Here is a 20,855-nt window from a genome sequence, read left to right as displayed (position 1 = left end):
CACGCGCTGACCTCAACAAGGGAGACAAATAGAACGCAGGCGCAACCGCAACCGTAACTTGGTTCATATTCGTATGTTCGCGCGACTGTCCTTTGTTCTATACGCTTCCTACCGAGCTCTGCAAAGCACCCACTACCGTAATGCGCCAATACACCTCGACTCTTGCTTTGTTCTGTGTCAGTGCTTATTTCCTTCTTTCATCACCTGTCTCATCACCACGTCTTGCACAGGTCGCCGAGCGATGATCAACTGGAAGGGACTTCCTGAATAAGGTTTCCGTGCGTTGGAAGTGAAAGACCTGGCTGACCTACGCGTTTAGTTACAAAAGTATGAAAACAACAATTGTGCAATTTTCCGTTGCTGAACACTCGTCCTCGCATGTCTCAAGCTTCAAATACGATCCAATGGTTCTAGTGGTGTCGCCGCGTCACCCAAACGTGATTCAGACAATATCACACAAATTTCCGTCAGCGAGACTCTCTTCTAGTCCAGCATCATTACCACAAATAGTTGATCCCTTTCCTGCGAGACGAGGCTCTATACGCCTTGATATGAGCGACATTGTGAGCCTAGAGTTGGTACTTGGGGCTCGTGTCTCCGACAATTCATCCGACCAGGATTGGGAAGACAACGTCAGAAACATGATGCAAACATTTACACCCGACCAAATGGACTGGATAAAGCAAGGAGACAGCAGGAAAAGAAATTCAATCACATCACTGTCAAGCCCTACAAAAGCTTCCATACACAGGCCAGAGTTTAGTATCGAAGACGACCAAACGAACGTTGAGTGCGTACCGGGCTTCTTTGAGAACGAGGAGAGAGGTCCAAAAAGAGCAAGGAGGATATCTCTGCTCCGTCTAGATAAGGATACTGTACGCCTAGTACAGCATAGCCCGAGCATCGACAGCTCAAGACATTCAATTAGGAGCAACTATTTTGACTGCGTATCCTTAAACGGAGACAAGCAGACATCTCGTTTATATCTCGCCTCAAAAGATGAAGAGAACTCTCGTACTCTGTTACCACTAAGTCCGACACCTCAAAACTATCACAGACAAACTGCGTCCGAGAGTATGATGGCCGACTCAACCATCAACGTCCACATGGCAACCATGCATGCACTCGAGTCACGCAATCTCGATCTCCTGCCAGTGGCTTCCCATGGATTCACATACCTACAATCAGCTACTACTTCCGAATTTCCAAAGTCGTCGTCCTGCCCGAGTAGTTGTCGCACAACGTTGTCATCTGTACTGTCGGCCAATGGCGATCGCCTTGTTTATATACCATCTCGTTTTTCTGAGACACAGCATCCCTTTCCGACTAAGAATAAGCATAGAAAATCCAAGCCGCATACTCGACGAAGCTGTTCTTATCTTAGTGTCGACAACCGGGGGATAGATGAATACGCAAAGCTAAATGATATTACTATTAATAGAGAAGTCCAAACAACATTTGGCGACTGCAAAAGCAAATGTATCCTTGGCCTTGTTGTCAGTGAGGAGGAGCTTTTGCAAAGAAGCGGGCTTGAAAGAAATATAAAATCACAGGGGTTGACTGGAAACAATTTTGGACCTGAGAGCGCTAGTGTTGAGAGTATGATCTGGCTAAGCTTGCGGAAATACGGCTGGATGAGGGACAGTGATGATGGAAAGAGGAGAAAAATAGTTCGCTTCGTCGTGCCGAACGTATCTTCACCCCATAACTCCAGCTATCCCGAGAAGACACAAATGCCGATTGGAGAGGCAACAGCATTCGACGACAAGCGTTTTGCAGAAGACCTCCAGGCTAGCTACCGTAAGCTAGCTGGATCTTGGTTCCTTCGTACATTCAGCGCTTACAGGCTATGTGCCGTACGCCTCAGTCAAACCAGTATATGGAGCGGGGCTCAGACTCAGACGACTACAGAAGGATTGCTAGCAGCAGGAGATAGGATATGCATCTCTGAAGAAGCCAGACCTCCGCTGACAGAAGAAGGCTTGATGAAGCTACTGAGGAAGCCACAGATGGGGCAAGAAAGATATATGTGGGTTCACTGGGCGAGGCAGATTGCAGCATCAAACTCCGTTATGCAGACATATCCACATGTGAGGGACTCAAGCCGACTTCCACCGCCGACGATCATAACAATCGAATTCCTGCACACACCAAACACATTTCGCATTTTGATGGCACTCGCACTTTGTCTACTTGGTTGTATCACAGCAGTGTTAGTGTGTATCTTTATGAGTTCTGATAAGAGGGTGACTGAGGGACACACAAGCAAGCGCGTGGGGGATGGGGTCGGTATTGGTGTCCTGGTGTTAATGTTAGAAGGGGTGGGGTTTTGGACCTGGATCGTATTTAGTTAATGGGAAAGGGAGAGTGAACAGGGTATGAAGGTGTGGATGATTTGTACATAGGCAGGATTAGAGTAGTGATTGGTGAAGCACGAGCGGGCTAGCCCGATGCGTGCTAGCCAGGAACGTCCAAAAAGTCTCCCGACGCGCTTTGCCAAAGTTGAACATATTATCGCAAAGCCGCGACTTTTGAAAATATACCCATGGCTCCGATGGTCACGACCCGGCCTGGATATGCCGTTTTCAACGACTTGCAGCGAAGGATGGGTATTTCTTCCTCACAACCTGTCCCTGCCTTAAGTCGCGATGTCAACGCTGGTGCCGGACCTTCCCCTAGTAGCCCGGAGTCCCAGTCCCGCTTTGCTAGTGAGTACACGAATCTTACGCGTGAAGAGACTATGTCTACTCAGCTTGATTTTTTTTATACAAACACGCGCCTAATGCATTCAATGTATAGGCCCAGACATGGATGACGTAGCCGCATCTCAGCAGCTCATGGATGAGGGCGCGCGCGCCAACCCCACGTATGATGCCACTGAACAGCTTCCGCCGTCCGACGACGCTCACGACAAGCCCGCATCTGCGCGGAAAAAGCGCAAGAAGAACAAATTGAAGGTGACGCAGAAGAACCCCGAGACGTCATCTGCGAACACGCGGAATGCTGCCAGTCCACCTGCAACTCCAACATCCTCGCCATTTCCCTTCCCAGCGACCCAGCCAGAAGCCGAAGAGATCACCGACCCAGTGTCAGGAAGCCTTCAGATGGTGCCGAGTACATCGCAAGCAATGCCTACAATTGACGTGCCTGATTCTCAGGTCGCCGCTATTCCCGTCCGCGCACCCGCTTCGTCGCCGAAATCGAGCTACATGGTGCCTTCCAGTGTCACCAAGACCAAGCGCACGTACAAGAAGAGCAGGCAATTGAAGAGAGATGAGATTGCTCAGGATGCTATTTTCGGTGAGACTGTGGACCAACTCGCAGACACAAACACAGGCACAGAAGACCCAATCTCGCCTTCGCACAAGACTTCTCAGCGCAAACGTCCACGAACCAGGGATATAGACGGAGGATCACCAGGAGCTGTAGACGCAACGCCTGCACCGGCTAAAAGGCGGAAGATTGGCACACCCAAGTCGGCAACTACCCTCCAAGATCTTATACAAACAAGCCCCAATGACGATACCGATATACAGCAAACCAAAAAGACGAAACTGAAGCGAGTAAAAAAGCCACATACGCCTGTTGCAAAGATCAAGGACATCTATGATATCCCAGATGACGAAACAGAGCCTACTGACGGGGCTGGTGAAGCTCTTGCGCCATCTGCGAATAATGGATTTGGGCAGTCTGGAGATGGAGAGGAAGGCGAACAGGTACAAGTAGCTTCGACTCAGAAGAGGCGTAGTGAAAAGAAGAAGAAGACAACGAGCAATGGCGATGTCTACGACTGGCATGCCTCGGTGCGCCAACCCGGCCAATTACCAAATGCATTACTCAACAACAAACAAGACGACGACATACTGATGCAAGATCCCATATATACTGATGACGACGACCCCCCATATGCTCCAGCTGAAAGGGAGGGAAATGGAGAGACACAAAAGAAGAGAAGCAAGGAAAAGGGGAAGGAGAAGGAGAAGGAGAAGAAAGTGCGGAAGAAAAAGCAGAAGAAAGGGAGTTTAGACGGCCCAGGTGTGATGAAGATTCGCAGAAACAATGGCAGCAGTATCAGTGGACTTTCGTCTGCTGAAAGGGCGCTCAATGCCTCTCGTGACCTCGGCCACCCTCCGGATCTGCGAACGAGTGGCGACTTCACCGAGGATGAAGAGGAACTAATTCGCCGAGCCATTATAGATTTTCAACAACGAAAGGGGTTGGACGTTTCTGAACTTGTTGAGATTATCCAATGGAACCAGTATGACCCCAGGTTTCACCGTGATCCGGGTGTTAACCGGAATAAGAGTGATTGGACGCCTCAGGACCGCGAGGATGAGCGAGAGAGCACGGAATTCTGGGATGAAATCAAGAGCATTGCAATGACCCGGTCACATGACAGAATGAGGAGGCATATCCGTCGATTATATCACCAATTCAAGAGTGGCGCATGGACAGAAGAGGAGGACCAGCAGTTGCGAAATCTCCAGGCTGCTCATCCAAACCAATGGAAGCTCATCTCGATTACCATGGGCGACCGTTCGATGCACGACTGCGTGAACCGATGGCGCGACTACTTACAGTACGGCGAACAACGAAAGACAGCTCGCTGGACTGAAGAAGAAGAGAATCTTCTCATCCGTGCTGTGACGACGGTTGTGCAAAGAGATGAAGATCACCGTGCCGAGACAGGAAGGCCGCCACTGGACACGTACACCAACAAACACATTAGCTGGCCTCAAGTTGCTCGCGAAATGGGCAACTCTCGCAGCCGCATTCAGGCCTCGGTCAAATGGACTCAATTGATGAAGCGTGACAATCCACCGCAGATTGAGATAGAGTACAAGCCTAGAACATCAACCGCGGCGTTGACTGATGCGCCCACTAAGAAGAAACGCAGGCAGAGTCAGAAGAAGAATGCAGTGGATAAGAATGCGTACAAATCTCAAGACATTATAGTGGATTCAGATGTGGAGGAGAGAGGAGAACCTGAGGAGGCTGAAGACGGACCAGAACCTGCGACAGGTGCTACAATGAGTAAGCAGCGTGGTCAGCCCGAGGAACCGTCTGACGAGACTCAAGACCAGGAACCTGAAGAGGACCTGGGCACGGACAATGGACCAGCTATTTCGCCGCCACTGGAGAAGAAGAAACGTGGACGACGACGGAAGAGCGAAGCGACGGAAGCTGATAAGCCTGAGGAAGTTGACGAACCAAGCACGGCAAGGGATGAGTCAGCAGACAGGGAAGCAGAGGAAGAGCGTGTTAGCGGTGAGCCAAGCGATTCACATTCTAAGATAAAGAAGAAGAAGAGGAAGAAACGATCGCGAAAAAGCGAGGTTGAGGAAGTTGACGAGGCTGAAGAAGGTCAAAGAGAAAAGGGGGATGTAGGGGAGAGTCGTGAAGAAGACGAAGATGGAACTCGACAAGATGAAGCTGGAGAAGTGCAAGTGCAAGAGGAGCAGGAGGAACAAGTGCAAGAAGAACAGGCCGAAGATGAGCAGGGGCAGGAGCAGGAGCAGGAGCAGGATGAAGCAGACGAAGAAGGGTCTGATGAAGCACAAGGCAGTGAGCAGAGCTCAGCAGAAGCTAAAGATGAATCGGTGGTTGGGTCGGCGGCGGCGTTGTCGGGCGAGGAGGCGGAGGACGTGTCTGAGCCGTCGGCCGGACCGGGTGTAGATCAGATGCTGTGGGGCGACAAGTACGATCTCATCTTCAAGCTCCAGGATCGCAGGGACGATTATGAAGAAGAGGTTGACTGGGAAGATGTGCGCAAAGACCAAGGGTACCCTTGGTCGACGGAAACACTCAAGGCAGCGCTACATGAGTTGATTGGGGTGATTGGCGAGCGTGGGCGAGAAGTGGACGCAGATGACTTTCCAGGGACGATTGACGATGTCATGGATTTCATAAGCGAAGAGCATGGTGCCGAGCTTGAGGAGCACTATCAACCCGCGTAGGGGAAGGGGTGCATTGGATGAAAGCGAATAAAGGGTTTGGTGTAGTCGGGTAGTATGTGCTCTGTCTGAAGCATGGGGGGAGGGTGAGTAGGGATATTCTTGGGTGGTCCCTCCCGCATCCGGCGATGCCTGCTTGGGCCGTTTTCGCGCACATGGTAATGCCGCATACGAAGCCAATACGCCGCCTTGCCCTTGGCACCCGAAATGTAACATTGGGCCGCCGATTGAAGACGCACCTGGACATGGACAAAGTGCTAGAGAAGGACGGCGCCTTGGAACTGTACATATGTAATTTGCATCACGCGCAATACACAATACTCTAGTATATACAGACTTGGTACAACAGGGCTGGCTGGCGTAGCAGTAGAGCATAGCCATGGCCAGCCGAGTGAGGACCGTCGTGGGCTTAGTGGGGGCAAAAATAGATTTAAAGATGGAACCCTTTTTTTTCAAGGGTCACGAAGCGGTATCTCCACTTGGATGCTTTCATTGTTTATTGGATACTATTGGCTGCAGGCTGCACAAGCTATTGGAATCGTTGTGAGCGTGAGCATATATGTGAGGGTGTAGGCATGGATGTGCGGGCAAAGTGTATTTGGCAGTTGTTAGCATGCAAGCGGAAGGATCGGGAATGGGCACGGTGTGTGTGTGTGTGTGTGTGTGTGTGTGTGTGTGTATGTACAAGTACAACGGATGGTGCGGACTAAGGGTGAGGGATGAAATGGAGAGTGGTTGAAAAGTAGACGACGGGGGAAATACTCTACTCAGGTCTACTCTACCGTAGAGTGAAGCCTGGTGAATGGGGCATAGGCGGGTGGACAGTCGGGTGGGACTTGGCACATGTCACGCTGTTGCACTGCCAGCCTCGCCCGACGTGACCAATGCGGCGCCGACTTGGCCGTTGAACCGCCCGATTTGGCCGTTGCAAGCCATTCGCCATTCTATATCGATCATTGCCTATCCCGGCCCCCTCCATGACGTGCCACCGTCGCACGCCAGTCAGCCGTGGCAGTGGCCTCTCGTTGCGAGCACGAGCATGCTCATTGTCGTAGCATACAAGAGCCTGGCTTCAACCTGACCCGGCTTTGTTCCACCTGTGCTACCCTACCACTACCACCACCACTACTGCTGCCACCCCCCGCCCGCTTTCACTCCCCCACACCCGGCGGTGCTTCTCCATTCCCCTGCATCGCCCTGCTGCTGCATTTGATCCTTCCTACGTATTGCAATCTGCCACTCGCTACTTGTCCCCGCCCGCGTTGCGTGTCACCTTGGCCTCGCCCTGCTACTACTACTCTCGCTTGCACATCGTCATTACCGCTGCTTGACGGCACCCACTCTAGACAAATCAGCGTTCGCTCCCCACCTTCAAGGTCGCTTGCCACGCCACCCCCTCAACCACTCACCGTCCCGGGGCGATCACTTCAACGGCTGGTCCCTCTCCTCACTCGTTTGAAAGGTTCAAGGGTGCCACCTTGGTTCCTGAACTAAAGACGTCATTTTTTGAAACATTTACCCGCTCCTACTTGCCTCACACGACTCAACCCCCGATTTTTTAGCTACCGCCTAGTAGCTCGACTCGTACCCTTTGGAACATCTATCATCTGGTTACCGTTTGCGCTATATCGCCTGTCCATTGCGAACCTCTACCGTCGTCTCACTTCCATACAAATCCACAACCATGGAGCGAGTACGACCACGACCAGCGCCTCAACCAGATTGTCGTCGAATGTCCGTCTTTACAGAGGTTGGCCTGGTGGACGAGCAGAAAATCCAGGAAGAGCGGAGTCCGGTGCGCGCACATGGTGAGGCTTTGAAGAGGTTACGACCAGTCAAGGTCTTGCGATTTAGAAGTCAGAACGACATTTTTGATGAAAGAACACAAAACGAGGACGACGATGAGGACGAATGGGAATCAGTGTACGATGAGGACGAGACCAACGACTCCATGTCTTCCATGACGGCCACCAAAACACAATCAGTCATGCCTGCGAGACTCTACCGATTGGGACTATTAAGTCTTTTACTAGCCCTGATGCTACCAATCATGCAGTTCAACCCACTCAAGCACATTGGTGTAAGAGCTGGCGCTGTTCCCGGAAACCGGATTGAAGCCAACATCCAACACTCATCGCTAATGAGGCGAGAAGATAGTCCTACTGATGCGTGTAGGCGATGGAGCGGCCAGAGTGCCATTGTCAATGGCACACTGTACATGTACGGTTTCCGTAGGACCACCGAGGCTCAACAAAAGGACAACACGTGGAGTATGTTCGCTTGATTCTGTCCATACCGTACTCGTTCCATGAGTCCAGTACTAACTCTCGACAGATAACGATTTTCTTACTCTCGACCTTACTGAGTCCTGGCAGATTAGTTCGCCCGCTCTCAAAGGCCTCCCAAAGCCTAACGGACCACCTGCTGTATCGCTTGGTCAGCTTTGGTCGTCTTTCGATTCTCTGTGGCTCTATGGCGGCCAATTTTCCGATACCCCTATCGTCCAGGCAGGAAACAACTCGATATGGGAATACAACATTGGAAGCCAGCAGTGGATCGAACATCCAGACCCAAAGACATCGGCTGGCGATAAATCAGAGGATGCTGGACAATCGGTGCAGCGCGTTGCCGAAGGCGCTGGTCTCACCGTCAGCACACTAGGCAGGGGATTCTATTTTGCTGGCCACCTCGACTTTCTCACGACTGAGGGATGGAGTAATCAGGTCGCAAGGGTTTACTTGAAGAGTCTGTTGGAGTTTACATTCCCTGGACACAGTAATGGTAATGTTGAATCTTTGGGTGATGGCAAGACTGCTGGATCTGACGGTGTGTTTCGCAACGTCACTTACGGTGGACTGCAAAACACAGCATCCTTCCCTGAGCGTGCCGATAGTGCCCTAGTCTATGTTCCCGGTTTCGGCAAGGAAGGCTTGTTGATTGGTGTTACCGGTGGTGACAATGCTACTTTTGTAAGTTCAATCGTACAACGGACGTACTGACTCAAGATTCTGACTATATATAGACGCAAATGAACACCATCGACGTCTACGATATTGCGACATCGACATGGTACAAACAAAGCACTTCGGGCAAAACACCAGAGTACCGTGTCAACCCCTGTACTGTTGTTGCGGCTGCTGCAGAGTGAGTTTTTTTTTCCGATCGTATACGCTGATCGACTTGGGACTCTGTGCTAATCTTGATTTTTAGCGGCTCGTCTTACAACATCTACATGTTTGCTGGTCAGGACCTAACCCCACCCGGTAACCAGAAGCAGCGAGACGACATGTGGATCCTGTCTGTTCCGTCGTTTACCTGGATTGAAGTCGATCAAGGTACCGAAAAGGCGAGTATCCCCCCACCTCGTGCTGGACATTTGTGTCATGCGTGGGATGGACAAATGATCGTCCTTGGAGGTTACAACACGAACCTTGGCTGCGATACGCCCGGTATCTACGTCTTTAATATGAGCAGTCTTAGCTGGAGCGACCAATTCACCGCCGTTACAGCAAAGAATGCGCTGCAAAGGTACAACAAGGACGACAAGGGCAGCACAGGTAATCCGCTTGCCCAGCAAATTAACCAGCGAGGTTTTGGCGTCGACGCTGGAGTCGAGGGATCCTATGGCTACGCCGTCCCTGAGCCAGTACGACAGGTTATCGGAGGTGGTCCCACTGGTGGTGCAACTCTCACTGCACCCCGTCAAACACCCACTCAAGGCCCCCTCGCAACAGGTAAACCGCAAACCTACACAGTGACAGGTCCCGACGGCGCAACCATCACCAACGTAATTAACGGAAACCCATCTTCCTCATCCCGCGACGGCCCCAACATCGGCGCCATCATTGCAGGCGTCATCGCAGGCGTCTTCTTCGTTGTAGCCGCCTACTTTGCCTTTTGCGCCTGGATCTACCGCCGCCAAGTCCAAATCTGGAAGAAGCACGCTGCCGTCATGCAGACACGCGCAAATGCCACGGCCGAGAAACACGGCACGTATACGTCGTCGTCTGGCAAACTCAGCTCCGAGCGTAACACTGGTACAGCAGGCGGAAGTAGCAGTGGCGGCGTAGCTGCGGGCTCTTTTGATAATGCGAGGAGGAACAGCGGTGATGGAACGGCGTATGGAGGTCCTGGAGCTGAGTGGGGACGACGAAACAGCGAGGGGAGCGTTATTGACGGGCTCTTGGATGTGCATGAGCCGACGTTTTGGGGTGCACGAGGTGTGCTGCTTAACCCGCGGAGGAGTCTGCGGGTTATTAATCGAGATTAAAGCCTTTTTTCTTAACCAGGAAGGGCTGGTATGTTTTTTGTTTTTCTCCTTACTCTCATGATTCCCACCTACTATTTCTTCTGCGATCTTCCTTGTCTCTAGCGAGAGTTCAGCTATGTTGGCGAGAAAAAGCTCATTTAATCACGATAATCACGGATAGTTAAAAAAGACAGGTATGGGGATATACAGGTACATAATGCTACTACTAGTCATTAGTAAATAATGCAATACTATACACAATCATATCTTCGTTGACATCAACATCATTAATCACAAATATGGCTTTTGATTTTATACATGATAATCTCGCTCCCTTGCTGCAAGAATTCTTTTATGGGTCCAGATCGCGGTTAATGTTGTACTGTCGATAACCGAACCCGTCCATCGTGACCCAGTGACCCAGAGCCTCCAGTTCGTCCCAGATTTGTGGATATCGCTTCTTGATCCAGGCCTCGACTCGTGTTTGCTTCTCACCGTTGGCAGTGCAGTTGAACCAGCTACCTAGACTGTAGAATTATTAGCATTACTCTATAACGAAGGAGAGACAAGGGAAGGCTGTTGAATGTAGACTTACATTTGCAAATCCAGCTTGAAGCCATACTCCTCCTCGACAGTCTCTATAAGCGCCAAAGCCTCATCGTGGTTGTGGTTTCGTGTAATGGCCGACATGTAGGCGGTCCAAATGGCCTTGTCAATGTCAATATCCTGCTCTTTCAAGCGCGTCCAGATGGACCGCGCGTGCTCGGATCCAAGATGCATTCCCTCGCACGCTCGAAACGCGATAAGGATGCTGTTGTATGAAGGACCCTCTTTTGATTCACAAATCTCCCTCCAGTACCGTAGCGCCTTGCGGTTCTCCCCCGTCGCCGCATAGGCGAGCATTAGGGAGTTGCGTAGCTTAGTGTCCATGTCCACGTTGAGATCTAGCTTCAGCTGGTTGTTTGCCAGTTCTAGCGACTCGGCATCCGCACAACGAGCGAAGCCGGTAAAGGCGGCGACATAGACTTCTTTAGTTGCCGTGTGGGTTGGGCTGATGTGATTGCGCATGTGGAAGAAGACGTGACAAGCCATGTCGGAACGATTCCTAGCAAAGAAGTTGTTCATGATAGGTATCCGGTCTTCGCGGGGCGTTTCAGCAAAGACATTACGTAGGATCTGGTAGCCGTCCCAGGCATCTGCTGTGCTGGTTTCGCCGTCTAGTATAAAGACTGAAAGCGCATTTCGGATAATCTTTCGCTGGGCTGGTGCATACTGATGTGCGTGTACCTGCAGGAGGTCCATCGCATCTGGGATCTCGCCCCTCCGGAGATGCAGGAGAGTCACGGCTGCGACAGTTTCGGGGGCAAAGTTGGCCTTGCGCTCGTGTAGGTCGTCTACCATGGCCATCAACTCATCAAAGTGGTTTTGGTTTGATACACAGAGGGCCTGTATCAGCTGATTGATGGCTGCAACACTGCGATCAGCGCCTGAGAAGCAACCTTGAAGGTTGAAGTAGGCCGCCCTAGCTCCATCGATGTCTCCCACAGAGATTCGATATGCTATCTGCATAGTGTAGGTCGTTTCATCGGGAATGATGCCACGATTCTCACCAAGAACAATGTAGCGTTCGGCCAGGTAAGGGTCCGACTTTGACATACAATGTTCGACCAGCGTGTTGATGGTTTCGACATCTGGGCGGATGACAGGAATGCTGGGGTCTTTGCGGCGTGCCTCATTATTGCGACGGATTAGTACATCAATCATACGATTGATCTCGTCGGGCCCTTTGCCGATAGCTACCGACCATAGAAAGACAGCGTCCCAAGCTTCTTTGGTAGACATAGCATCTTTGAGCAGAGTGGCTACGACCTCCTGACCAAAGGTCAATTCGCCTTTTGAAGCGCAAACCCTCAGCAATGCAGAGCTTGTCTTTCCCGAGGGGGTCGCAGGATCACCAAGTTCGGAAAAGACAGGTCGGGAGTACCATGATTTGGCCTTTTCAAGATCGCCTTTCTCGGCATAATGTGCGACTAGCATGCGTTGTAATGGGCGGGTCAAGGGAATCGACAGGTCTTGTAGCATATTTACAGTCTTTGCTATTCCGCCTGCGTCATTTTGACCAAGAATGCTTTCAAGCACGGTCTGCCATGCATGGAGAGAAGCTAGTCGTACAGGAGCAGGTGCATTAGAATCGTAAACGAAGGCGCCGGCCGCAACCTGTCTCGCCTTGGCAGGAGCACCAAATAAGGACAGCAGGCGGACTTGGGAAAGCTTAATGTACATATCGAATGGAATATCGAGGTCTTTCCGGCTTGCATTGCCGTTCTTGTCTTGGCCGCCTTGGGTGGATTTTGCAAGCTCATCAATGAGCATCTGACCAAATGGAAGATGCCACTTGCCAACCGCATTCGGTCGCTTTTCCAGAAGCTGTTCAAGAATCGCCTGCATGTCTTTCCTAGTAAGCCAGGGCTGTCCATCGTCCTGTGGTGTTTCCTTCAGATACTGCAGCGCGTAGTGGGCGCTCGCCACATGAAAGTCCTCAAATTTTCCTTTGTACAAGGCAAAAAAATCACGGATCGCTTGGGCGACTTCGGCGGGTTTGGGCGGACGAATGGCATTCTCTTTTGCGAATGCCACCTCCGTCAGCTTCTCGAGGCCGGCGGGCAGCTCGGCAGGCTTCAGCTTCCTCTGTTGTTTGAAGAGATTGCCCAAGAAGGAGCGCCGCTGGGTATAGGATATCGATCGAGAGGCATTCTGGGTGGCTGTACGGGGGCGAAGAGGGCGATGGCGACATCCTCGATATAGCAGAGGCTCGTTTGCGATGAGATTGCGGAAGACGATGCGGGTCAATTGAGAAGGCATGGTGGCGATTAGACGGGTAAAAGCTCCATGGGGCCAGCAGAGGACACGGGCAGAATATATATACCTACGAAAAAGACGTTGCGATCGTGGCCGCGGAGAGTAGGCGGGGGGCGAGGGGATGATGGCGGCGGCGAGTCTATGGTGTGGTGAAATCATACAACGCTAAGAAAGCAAACCTCCGACCGCCGACGAGGGCCGCATATCGAAAAGTCACGACAACGATAGCGACAGCGACACGGCGACAGCAGAAGCACCCACCAACATGTCTGTGATGCGGATATCATTGCGGCCAACGCTGGCAGTGGCAAGGACGGGCATGCGCTGCTTTTCGTCGGGCCCGCAGAAGCAAGGTGCGCCCTCAATTCCTTCACCATCATCATCATCATCACCATATTCTCTCTAACACACGCCGCCCAGACGACCTTATGAGCATTCTCGGCCAGAGCGCAGCCGCCCGCCACCCCGCCAACATCTCCTCAACCAACAACACAGCCAATTCGCGCCCGGGAGAGTCTGCCGCCCTACGCTTTGCCCGCAATGTAGGCCTCGACCGCGCAGCCTCAAGCCCAAACCGTGAATTGGCCGAGTCGGAGCGCCTCTCCCAGTACCAGCGCCAGATATACCGCAAGTGGCAACCCGGTGATGTGTATGCGCCACATGACCTGAGCGGAACCGAGCAGAAGAAGTGGAAGCAGGGCCGCAAGAGGCCACAGGAGGACGCCTTCGACGTGCTTGGTGTCAATCCCGTCTTGGAGTACAAGGTGCGTTGGGAATATGGGCAGAATCAAGGCTACAGAGAACTAACAACTGGACGAGCAGAACTTCACCATCATGTCTGAGTACATGACCGAGATGGGCCGCATAAAGCACTCGAGGGACACCGGGCTGCGACCAAAAAACCAAAGAAAGATTGCAAAGGCGATACGGAGAGCAGTCGGCCTGGGCCTGATGCCCAGTGTGCACCGACATCCGCTTGTGCTCAAGAAGAGCAATCCCGCACGCTTCTTGTAAGAACATATAGGGCCTTGTACAATACAATCATGACATTAAGTTTTCAACTACCACTACCCATGCTAGTGACTGGTCCCATTCTCAGCAATCCATTGCGCAATCATCTCCTGCTGGGCCTTGACAATATCCATGGCATGATCATCATCATACAGACCATACCATCCAGGGCTTTCATGCGGCGGATCACCCGCCCAAACCATACCAAACTCATTCGCCTGCTGTGTCTCCGGACGATAAACGCCGCTATACGCCCATGGACATGTACCCACGTACGCACCCCCATTCCTAAACTCATCCATGACCGTCCCAATAATCGTCGTGAAATACGCATCCTTGTGCGTCGTCGGCGCACTGCTCAAATACGGATACTCCTTGTTCTTGTTAACCCAGTTATCGCGCGCCATGCCAAACTCCTCGAGGAAGACAGGCTTGCCGATATCCAGCGCCCAGCGACTCGAGTTCTTCATAAAGTCACGTGCAAATTGCTGCGAGGTAGCTAGATTTGCGTCGCTTTCCCCGTACATGTCGTATACACCCCAGTTTTGCACCCAGCAGTGCGTAGTGGCGTAAGATACTGTCGGGAAATCGTGCACGCGCTTGAAGTAGTACTCGCCTTGCTTGGATTCGAGACCTACGCTGATGAGTTGGCGGGGTGATATGGAGTGAATGTAGCTGGATATGCGGTCCACCCAGGGAAATAGCAGGTCGTTGGGATTCGGCACGCTGAAAAGATTATATGGGCCTGTGTATCCTAGGATGTCGGAAGGCTGGGGCTCGTTGGCAAGCTGCCATGTCATGATTGCCGGGTCGTCGGTGTAAAGTAGTCCGGTGACGGTGTTGCGCCTACTCATGACTGTTTTGATATGGTCCTTGTACCACTGCTCTGCTTGCGTGTTGTTGTAGATCAGATTGGCATACGCAATAAACTCGTTGTACGATGCTGCGTCCACGCCTTGTTCGGTGTAATTTCCCCATCCTGTGCCGGGTACCTCGCGCTGAGGCTCCGCCGTCAGGTTCCAGCTTGGGGGGTACGGGATTTTGGTGTTGTTGGTCGCCCACGACACATACTGCGCGAAGCCGCCGCTCCATTGCCACTGATTGTTGAGTGTCATGGTAGCACGCATTCCACGCTTCGACATCTCAGCGAGGCAAATGTCGAGACCTTTGAAAATTTCTTCATTATACTCGCCAGGTGCCTCTTGTAGAGCCGGGCTCATCCGGAAGGGCTGCGGTGTCGGCGCACCTTCTGAACCCGCCATGATGCGCAGATGATTGACTCCATGAGCGGCCATCTGATCCAGTTCTGTAACCAGGCGCGAATAGTTGCCGCCTGCAGAATCACTTGCAGCAAGATTCATACATGCCCAGTAGTTCATTCCTGGATCCATATTAGAATATTCATCTTGGTCAAAGTAGAAAGAAAGAGAGCGTGCATACCGGTGAGATAGTAAAGTCCATCTTTATTGTACAACCTCGTTCCCTCAACATAAACAAAATCGTCATCTGCGATTGCAGACTCATGAGAAGTCTGCTCATTCCTTGGTAGCACCGACCCCGCAGCCAGCGAGGCCAAAAGCAGCTGCAAATAAGCCTTCATGTTGAAAAACCTACAGGTACAACAAACAGGAAGACGAGCTTGACCAGGCACCTCAAAGCACCTTGACCCGAGCCTTTTATACCGCTTCTTCTCGACAAACCCACATCGACTGTAGTGCAACCGCACCCCCGGCCGTTGGGCCAGCGGCTAATCGTACATCAATACACTATTGACATCATGTGCGGAGAAAGATTTTCCGAAAAAGCAACTGGGTAAAATCCCGTTCCGTCCACTATGCTGCATACGCAGTTGGTAGTAGTAGTCGGGGCATGGTTCCTGAGGTGATACCATGCGGGGAAGCCGTTTTGGGCACGGAGGAACGATCTCCGTGCTAATGCTTCTGGTTAGTGGTGGCAAGGATAGGTTCGGTTATATGTTATCCGCATTACGCTAAGCACTGGGTACGGTGAACTACTAACGTGCGATGGGAAGGTCGACATCAGGTTATTTCTTGGAATAAATATAATAGTCACCCCTGAGGTGTATTTGGGATCAATTTTCAATTACGCTGAAGAGTCTGCATTCGCGCATTTACGCATTTACATCCACCGCAAGAAAACTGAGAAACCCGAGACATTGTTCGACCGTCGTCTGACGGAGCGCACGGAATACATGGCATCATGTGTTGAGTAGATACGAAGAGCAAGGAAAAGACCACGGCAGAACCGGGAGGTAGCGGAGGATAATCAACTATTTCAAAATCGCATTGGTACTCTTCGAAATCGCCACTTCATTGCCGTCATACACCGGTTCCCTCAGGAGGCTTCGGAACGAGCGCTTTCTCAATCCATGATGCTGTCACTAGACTTGATTTCGATGTAAATTCGACAATGCTTTTCGCCAAACACTTGTGCAGCAGGTCCAGGAGACAAAAAAGAGGAAGTAATCGAATTGGATATCATTTCATCTTTTCACCTCCAAACACAGTCCTGAAGGCTATCAAAGACTGCCCTCCTGCTTCTTCAGGCGCTCGAAAAGTTGAACAAAAGCAGCCGGATCCTGTGCCCCTGAAACCTCATACTGATCATTGATCGTAAAGTTTGGCACACCAGTAATATGCTGCTGCCTGGCTTGCTCCACCTCCCGATCAACTTCTGGTCCGCCTTTGCCAGACTCCAGCCACTCCTTGACCTCTTTCTCGTCAAGTCCAGCTTTGATGCCCGCCTCGGTAAGAACTTCATGGGTTGTGATGTCCTTTTCGTTCTCAAAGTACGCTGAAAAAAGCTCTTCGATTACACGCGTCTGGACCTGAGGCCCCTTGGTTTTCCCGAGCTGTACGAGACGATGCGAATCGCGCGTGTTTCCCGTATTACCGCCGTACTTGAAGTTGATGCCTTCCGCTTTGCCAATTTCCGTTAGGCGTTCTTGCATCATTTCTGTGCGCTCTTTTCCGAATTTGGAATAATACGCTTGCTGCTTGTTCATGCTTTTCCCGGCACTTGGGTTGAGGTAGAAGGGAAACCAAGATGTGGAGAAGGTGTCGTTGGAGTTGGGGTGTTTCTCCTTGTAAGCTGCAATGCCTTTTTCAAGGCGCTTCTTGCCCACGTAGCACCATGCTATGAACATATGGTTAGTTTTGGATTTTATTGTGGATACAATAAAGACTTACGACACACGGTGTCGCTGACGATATTGACCTGGAAGTTGGTCATCCTGCGTAAACTTGCTCGAAACGCCACTGTGAAGTTATGAAAGACGTTGTATGCCGTTGCTGGAGTGATGTTATTGTTCCAGCGCGCGCTGGATTTTATACAAATATGTAGGGCGAATTGGAGGGCGAATATTGCTGACAAATGACATAGTGGTGTTGATGGAGCCTGCGGAATTTGCCTTTTCCAGTGGGTTCCGTGTTCCCGAGGTTATTCCCTCACGAAAAAACGCAATCACTCAACTTTTCCGACTCATGACACACATCAATACTGATTCTTACAATACTTCTGAGTTGCTTACCAAGTACTGGTTTGAGTGGAATTATTGTCAGTAATATAATCATATGGGTATGCAGCGACCACATGGGGACATGTGGCGGCACTACGACGCATATCAATTCTTTTGGTCATACACATCGATCAGACTTTAATTTCATCATTGTTCATTATAATGTCGTAAAAGCAACAGATTAAGGACCCAATAACACCTCGCTATGCAGAAATTCAACTTTTGCTCAGTCACCCTGAGCGTGCAGCAAACAACACAGCCCACTGCTATCCTCGCTTCAATTCTTCACGCCACTTCGCCCCACGAACCAGAATCAGGATAATGCCGGGGATGCAAAGCAGGTCCATGATACCGAGACCAGTAAACGCCCATCCCCATCCCATTCCATCTAGAATGCCGCCCATGATGGCGGCGCAGATTGCTGCGGCTACGTTGCGAAGAAATCCTCCCAGTGCCACCAAGCTGGCAGTTTGAGTAGGGTCACATTCCGTTTGGAACGAGGTGCTCGTTACAAACACTATAGAGACACCGACTGCTGCGAGCGCTGAGCCACAGAGGCCTAACGCTGGGTGTACATGGTTAAGCGTAAACCAACCAAACATCAATTTTCCAGCAGCCGCACAGAGGAATCCCGGAATCTGAATTGCAATTCGTCGTTCGGGTGCTACTTTTCCGTCTGGGCTGTTGGCTATGGCCTTCTTCCGCATGTAGTCCGAAAGTCGCCCAACAACAATGGAAGCGAGGAACATGGCGATGCCGGGACAGAGGAAAGCATAGCCGACCTCGGCAGTCGTCCAATCGTAGCCTTCTTGCCAGATGGTAGGAAAGGAAATGTACATGCCATACAGACCAGAAAACTGAAAAGCCCCGTTGAAGCAGACAATCAGGTGCGGCGGGTACTTCAAGAGACGCATGAACTTGCGGAACGAGGGTCGGGGAACTTTGGGAACATTCATGTCGGTGCAAGGCTTGGTCCACAGCTTTGGCATCGATATCCAGGGTTGTTTGGCAACACTGGCGCCATTTCCGACTAGAGAACGCAGAGTTTCTGGCATGCAGAAGACGATGGCGAGGTACACCGGGAAGCTCGTGAGCGAGAGGAAGGCAAACACCCATCTCCACCGTGACTCTGTCGCAAATTGACCGCCAATCAGAGGTCCCAGGATCGGTCCAAGCTGAGGTCCCATGAGAAACCAAGCCAAAGCGGATGCACGGCTTGCAGGCTCAGTAATGTCGGCTACGGTACCAGCTCCAACGGAAAAGACGATGCACGATCCGAACGCTTGGAAGATACGGAGAATGTACAGTAGCCAGATGTAAGCTGGAAGCGTAGCGAGTAATGTGTTGGCGATGAGAAAGCTTCCGAGACCGACCATGTATACCGTCTTTCTGCCACCAACATCGGAAGCCGCTGCACCAAAGAGTGGCTAGTTGAAATTAGCAACATGTTACGAAGACCACTTTGGGGAACTTACTGCAATGGCAAACACAACCATGTATATCGAGACTGTTCCATTGATGGCAGCTTCTGAAGCGTTGAAGATTTTCTGGAAAAGTCTGAGTGAGGGCAGATAGACTGCTCCGCAAAGTGGACCAAAGAAGCCAGCTGCTGTAACAACACCCAGGATAAACCGTCTTCGATTGAGTGAGAATGCAGAGTAGGGCTGTGCGGGTGGTGGACAGGGTGCTAGAGGCACATCATCTGCGAACGATTGTTGTGCTTCCTCATCGACACTGTGTCGCGAAGAGGATCTGTCGCTTTCAATGCTGTCACGGCACTGGTCATAATGGTGCGACTTTTCGAACTCGATCGGCGATCGCATGGTGAAAGAAGATACAACAGTGGTAAATGTCTCTGACAGTATCAGAGATGTGCTGTCCTAGATGGGAGCATACCAGGACAGTAATATGTCTGGCCAAAATACCCAGCATAGCCACCATACTCGGAATAGCCTACATATTCATTTTGCGCTACGCAGCACTGCCAACCCCGACGCCCTACTATTCTGGGCCCATTTGTTGTGCTTCAGGTGGGCCTTTGGCATAGCCCCGCTTTCAGGTTCCTTCGCTAGGAACCGTAACCTTGCTCAAAGCGAGTATTTTCGTCTCGGCTGCGTTGAGCCCCCCCTATCACCAAAGCGATCTTTGGCTGCATCGCTAAGCGGGCCGCCATCTCAGCCCCCAAAATTATGGCAACGGTCTGCTACTAGGTAGATGTTCGACGATCACTGCTGCTTGTTGGTGTCGGTGGTTGTACAAGCTAGTTACATGCGTGTCCCTCCATACTCGAAATCTCTGGCTGCATTGTTTCCGTCTGAAAGGATGAGACTCTCTTTCACATTCACTTGGCATTGTACACTGTGAAAGAGTGGCTGGCTGAGCACGGTGGTGCCGTTTACCATCTCTGCATGGGGTCCTGGTTAAGCTTTGTCTCTATTCGATGACATGCGCGTATGATACCGCAGAGCTAACAAAACAGGTGTATTGGCTTACTAGCGCCAGACACGGGCGACCCGAGGGGCTGGGGGTCGACGTGAGGCTGAACTTCCTTAGCCCCACCCCGACTGGAAGGATCACTGGTAAACATGCACCCATACTGCGCCTTGCATACAACTCCACAAGACTACAATGTCATGTTACATACACAACCATATTCTTGGTCGTGGTTTAGCATGTGCCATCATATCGACCACGTAACCAAAATACTAGCACACTGCCCTGGCACAGAAACCAAACATGGCGGCATGGGCCCGCCTGGCCAGACAACATGGCGCATGCATGTGCATAAGAGTTGATACGATTGGGATAAGCGGTTGTGACATGTCACAAGATGGGATTCTTATCGACTCACAACGCTGCACCATGTCGTGGTCAAACCCAGTGGCCCAGATAAGTCGTCAGTCTGCAGCAGGCTCAGATACGAACACACCAATGGCTAGCAGCTGAGAAGGTTCAGCAAGCCATCATGCAGAAATCTTAGCGGCGGCTTGCATTGCTCGGCAACCGCTCTTCCTTTACTTTTGGCATTGTTCATTAACGCGAAGAGAAAAAGAACTTGCAGCTGATCGCGTCGCGTAGAGTCCGACTTCTGAGATTGGCTTGTAGTGAGGGGTCAATAGATATACACCTACAATGCCTACAAACTTGGTTTGTTCTTCCATATGCTACTGGTTCATCCAGTCTTTCTGTCTGTCTCTAGGCAAAGGGGATATGCGTGTGTCAGCAACGCACATTTGCAGATCCT

General features: G+C 51.2%; 9 protein-coding genes across 9 annotated transcripts; 4 read left to right on the top strand and 5 right to left on the bottom strand.

Moving 5' to 3' along the window:
- Nucleotides 1-551: 551 nt before the first annotated feature.
- Nucleotides 552-2,354, top strand: COCVIDRAFT_42277 (hypothetical protein; the record flags this gene model as incomplete). The annotated part of the gene is made up of 1 exon (XM_014695924.1): nucleotides 552-2,354. The coding sequence occupies one exon, from the start codon at nucleotides 552-554 to the stop codon at nucleotides 2,352-2,354; it is 1,803 nt and encodes a 600-aa protein (XP_014551410.1).
- Nucleotides 2,355-2,545: 191 nt separating this feature from the next.
- COCVIDRAFT_42276 (hypothetical protein) lies at nucleotides 2,546-5,957 on the top strand (the record flags this gene model as incomplete). The annotated part of the gene is made up of 2 exons (XM_014695923.1): nucleotides 2,546-2,708; nucleotides 2,800-5,957. 2 exons carry the CDS (start codon nucleotides 2,546-2,548, stop codon nucleotides 5,955-5,957), a joined length of 3,321 nt encoding a protein of 1,106 aa, XP_014551409.1.
- Nucleotides 5,958-6,732: 775 nt separating this feature from the next.
- Nucleotides 6,733-6,897, bottom strand: COCVIDRAFT_112973 (hypothetical protein; the record flags this gene model as incomplete). The annotated part of the gene is made up of 1 exon (XM_014695922.1): nucleotides 6,733-6,897. One exon carries the CDS (start codon nucleotides 6,895-6,897, stop codon nucleotides 6,733-6,735), a length of 165 nt encoding a protein of 54 aa, XP_014551408.1.
- Nucleotides 6,898-7,638: 741 nt separating this feature from the next.
- On the top strand, nucleotides 7,639-10,224 carry COCVIDRAFT_112959 (hypothetical protein; the record flags this gene model as incomplete). Its single annotated transcript, XM_014695921.1, has 4 exons — nucleotides 7,639-8,224; nucleotides 8,289-8,923; nucleotides 8,977-9,098; nucleotides 9,165-10,224. The coding sequence occupies 4 exons, from the start codon at nucleotides 7,639-7,641 to the stop codon at nucleotides 10,222-10,224; spliced, it is 2,403 nt and encodes an 800-aa protein (XP_014551407.1).
- A 331-nt stretch (nucleotides 10,225-10,555) lies between these two features.
- On the bottom strand, nucleotides 10,556-13,065 carry COCVIDRAFT_31034 (hypothetical protein; the record flags this gene model as incomplete). Its single annotated transcript, XM_014695920.1, has 2 exons — nucleotides 10,556-10,730; nucleotides 10,799-13,065. The coding sequence occupies 2 exons, from the start codon at nucleotides 13,063-13,065 to the stop codon at nucleotides 10,556-10,558; spliced, it is 2,442 nt and encodes an 813-aa protein (XP_014551406.1).
- A 262-nt stretch (nucleotides 13,066-13,327) lies between these two features.
- COCVIDRAFT_20332 (hypothetical protein) lies at nucleotides 13,328-14,076 on the top strand (the record flags this gene model as incomplete). Its single annotated transcript, XM_014695909.1, has 3 exons — nucleotides 13,328-13,415; nucleotides 13,483-13,826; nucleotides 13,885-14,076. 3 exons carry the CDS (start codon nucleotides 13,328-13,330, stop codon nucleotides 14,074-14,076), a joined length of 624 nt encoding a protein of 207 aa, XP_014551395.1.
- A 62-nt stretch (nucleotides 14,077-14,138) lies between these two features.
- Nucleotides 14,139-15,673, bottom strand: COCVIDRAFT_112979 (glycoside hydrolase family 5 protein; the record flags this gene model as incomplete). Its single annotated transcript, XM_014695919.1, has 2 exons — nucleotides 14,139-15,454; nucleotides 15,514-15,673. The coding sequence occupies 2 exons, from the start codon at nucleotides 15,671-15,673 to the stop codon at nucleotides 14,139-14,141; spliced, it is 1,476 nt and encodes a 491-aa protein (XP_014551405.1).
- A 939-nt stretch (nucleotides 15,674-16,612) lies between these two features.
- Nucleotides 16,613-17,325, bottom strand: COCVIDRAFT_20330 (hypothetical protein; the record flags this gene model as incomplete). Its single annotated transcript, XM_014695908.1, has 2 exons — nucleotides 16,613-17,229; nucleotides 17,283-17,325. The coding sequence occupies 2 exons, from the start codon at nucleotides 17,323-17,325 to the stop codon at nucleotides 16,613-16,615; spliced, it is 660 nt and encodes a 219-aa protein (XP_014551394.1).
- Nucleotides 17,326-17,877: 552 nt separating this feature from the next.
- COCVIDRAFT_42270 (hypothetical protein) lies at nucleotides 17,878-19,434 on the bottom strand (the record flags this gene model as incomplete). Its single annotated transcript, XM_014695918.1, has 2 exons — nucleotides 17,878-19,038; nucleotides 19,087-19,434. 2 exons carry the CDS (start codon nucleotides 19,432-19,434, stop codon nucleotides 17,878-17,880), a joined length of 1,509 nt encoding a protein of 502 aa, XP_014551404.1.
- Between the last annotated feature and the right edge of the window lie 1,421 nt (nucleotides 19,435-20,855).

The sequence above is a fragment of the Bipolaris victoriae genome (assembly GCF_000527765.1).
Source record: "Bipolaris victoriae FI3 unplaced genomic scaffold scaffold_140, whole genome shotgun sequence".
Taxonomy (NCBI): Eukaryota; Fungi; Ascomycota; class Dothideomycetes; order Pleosporales; family Pleosporaceae; genus Bipolaris; species Bipolaris victoriae.
The sequence above is the reverse complement of the archived record's forward strand: the minus strand, read 5'-3'. Positions and strand labels throughout refer to the sequence as shown.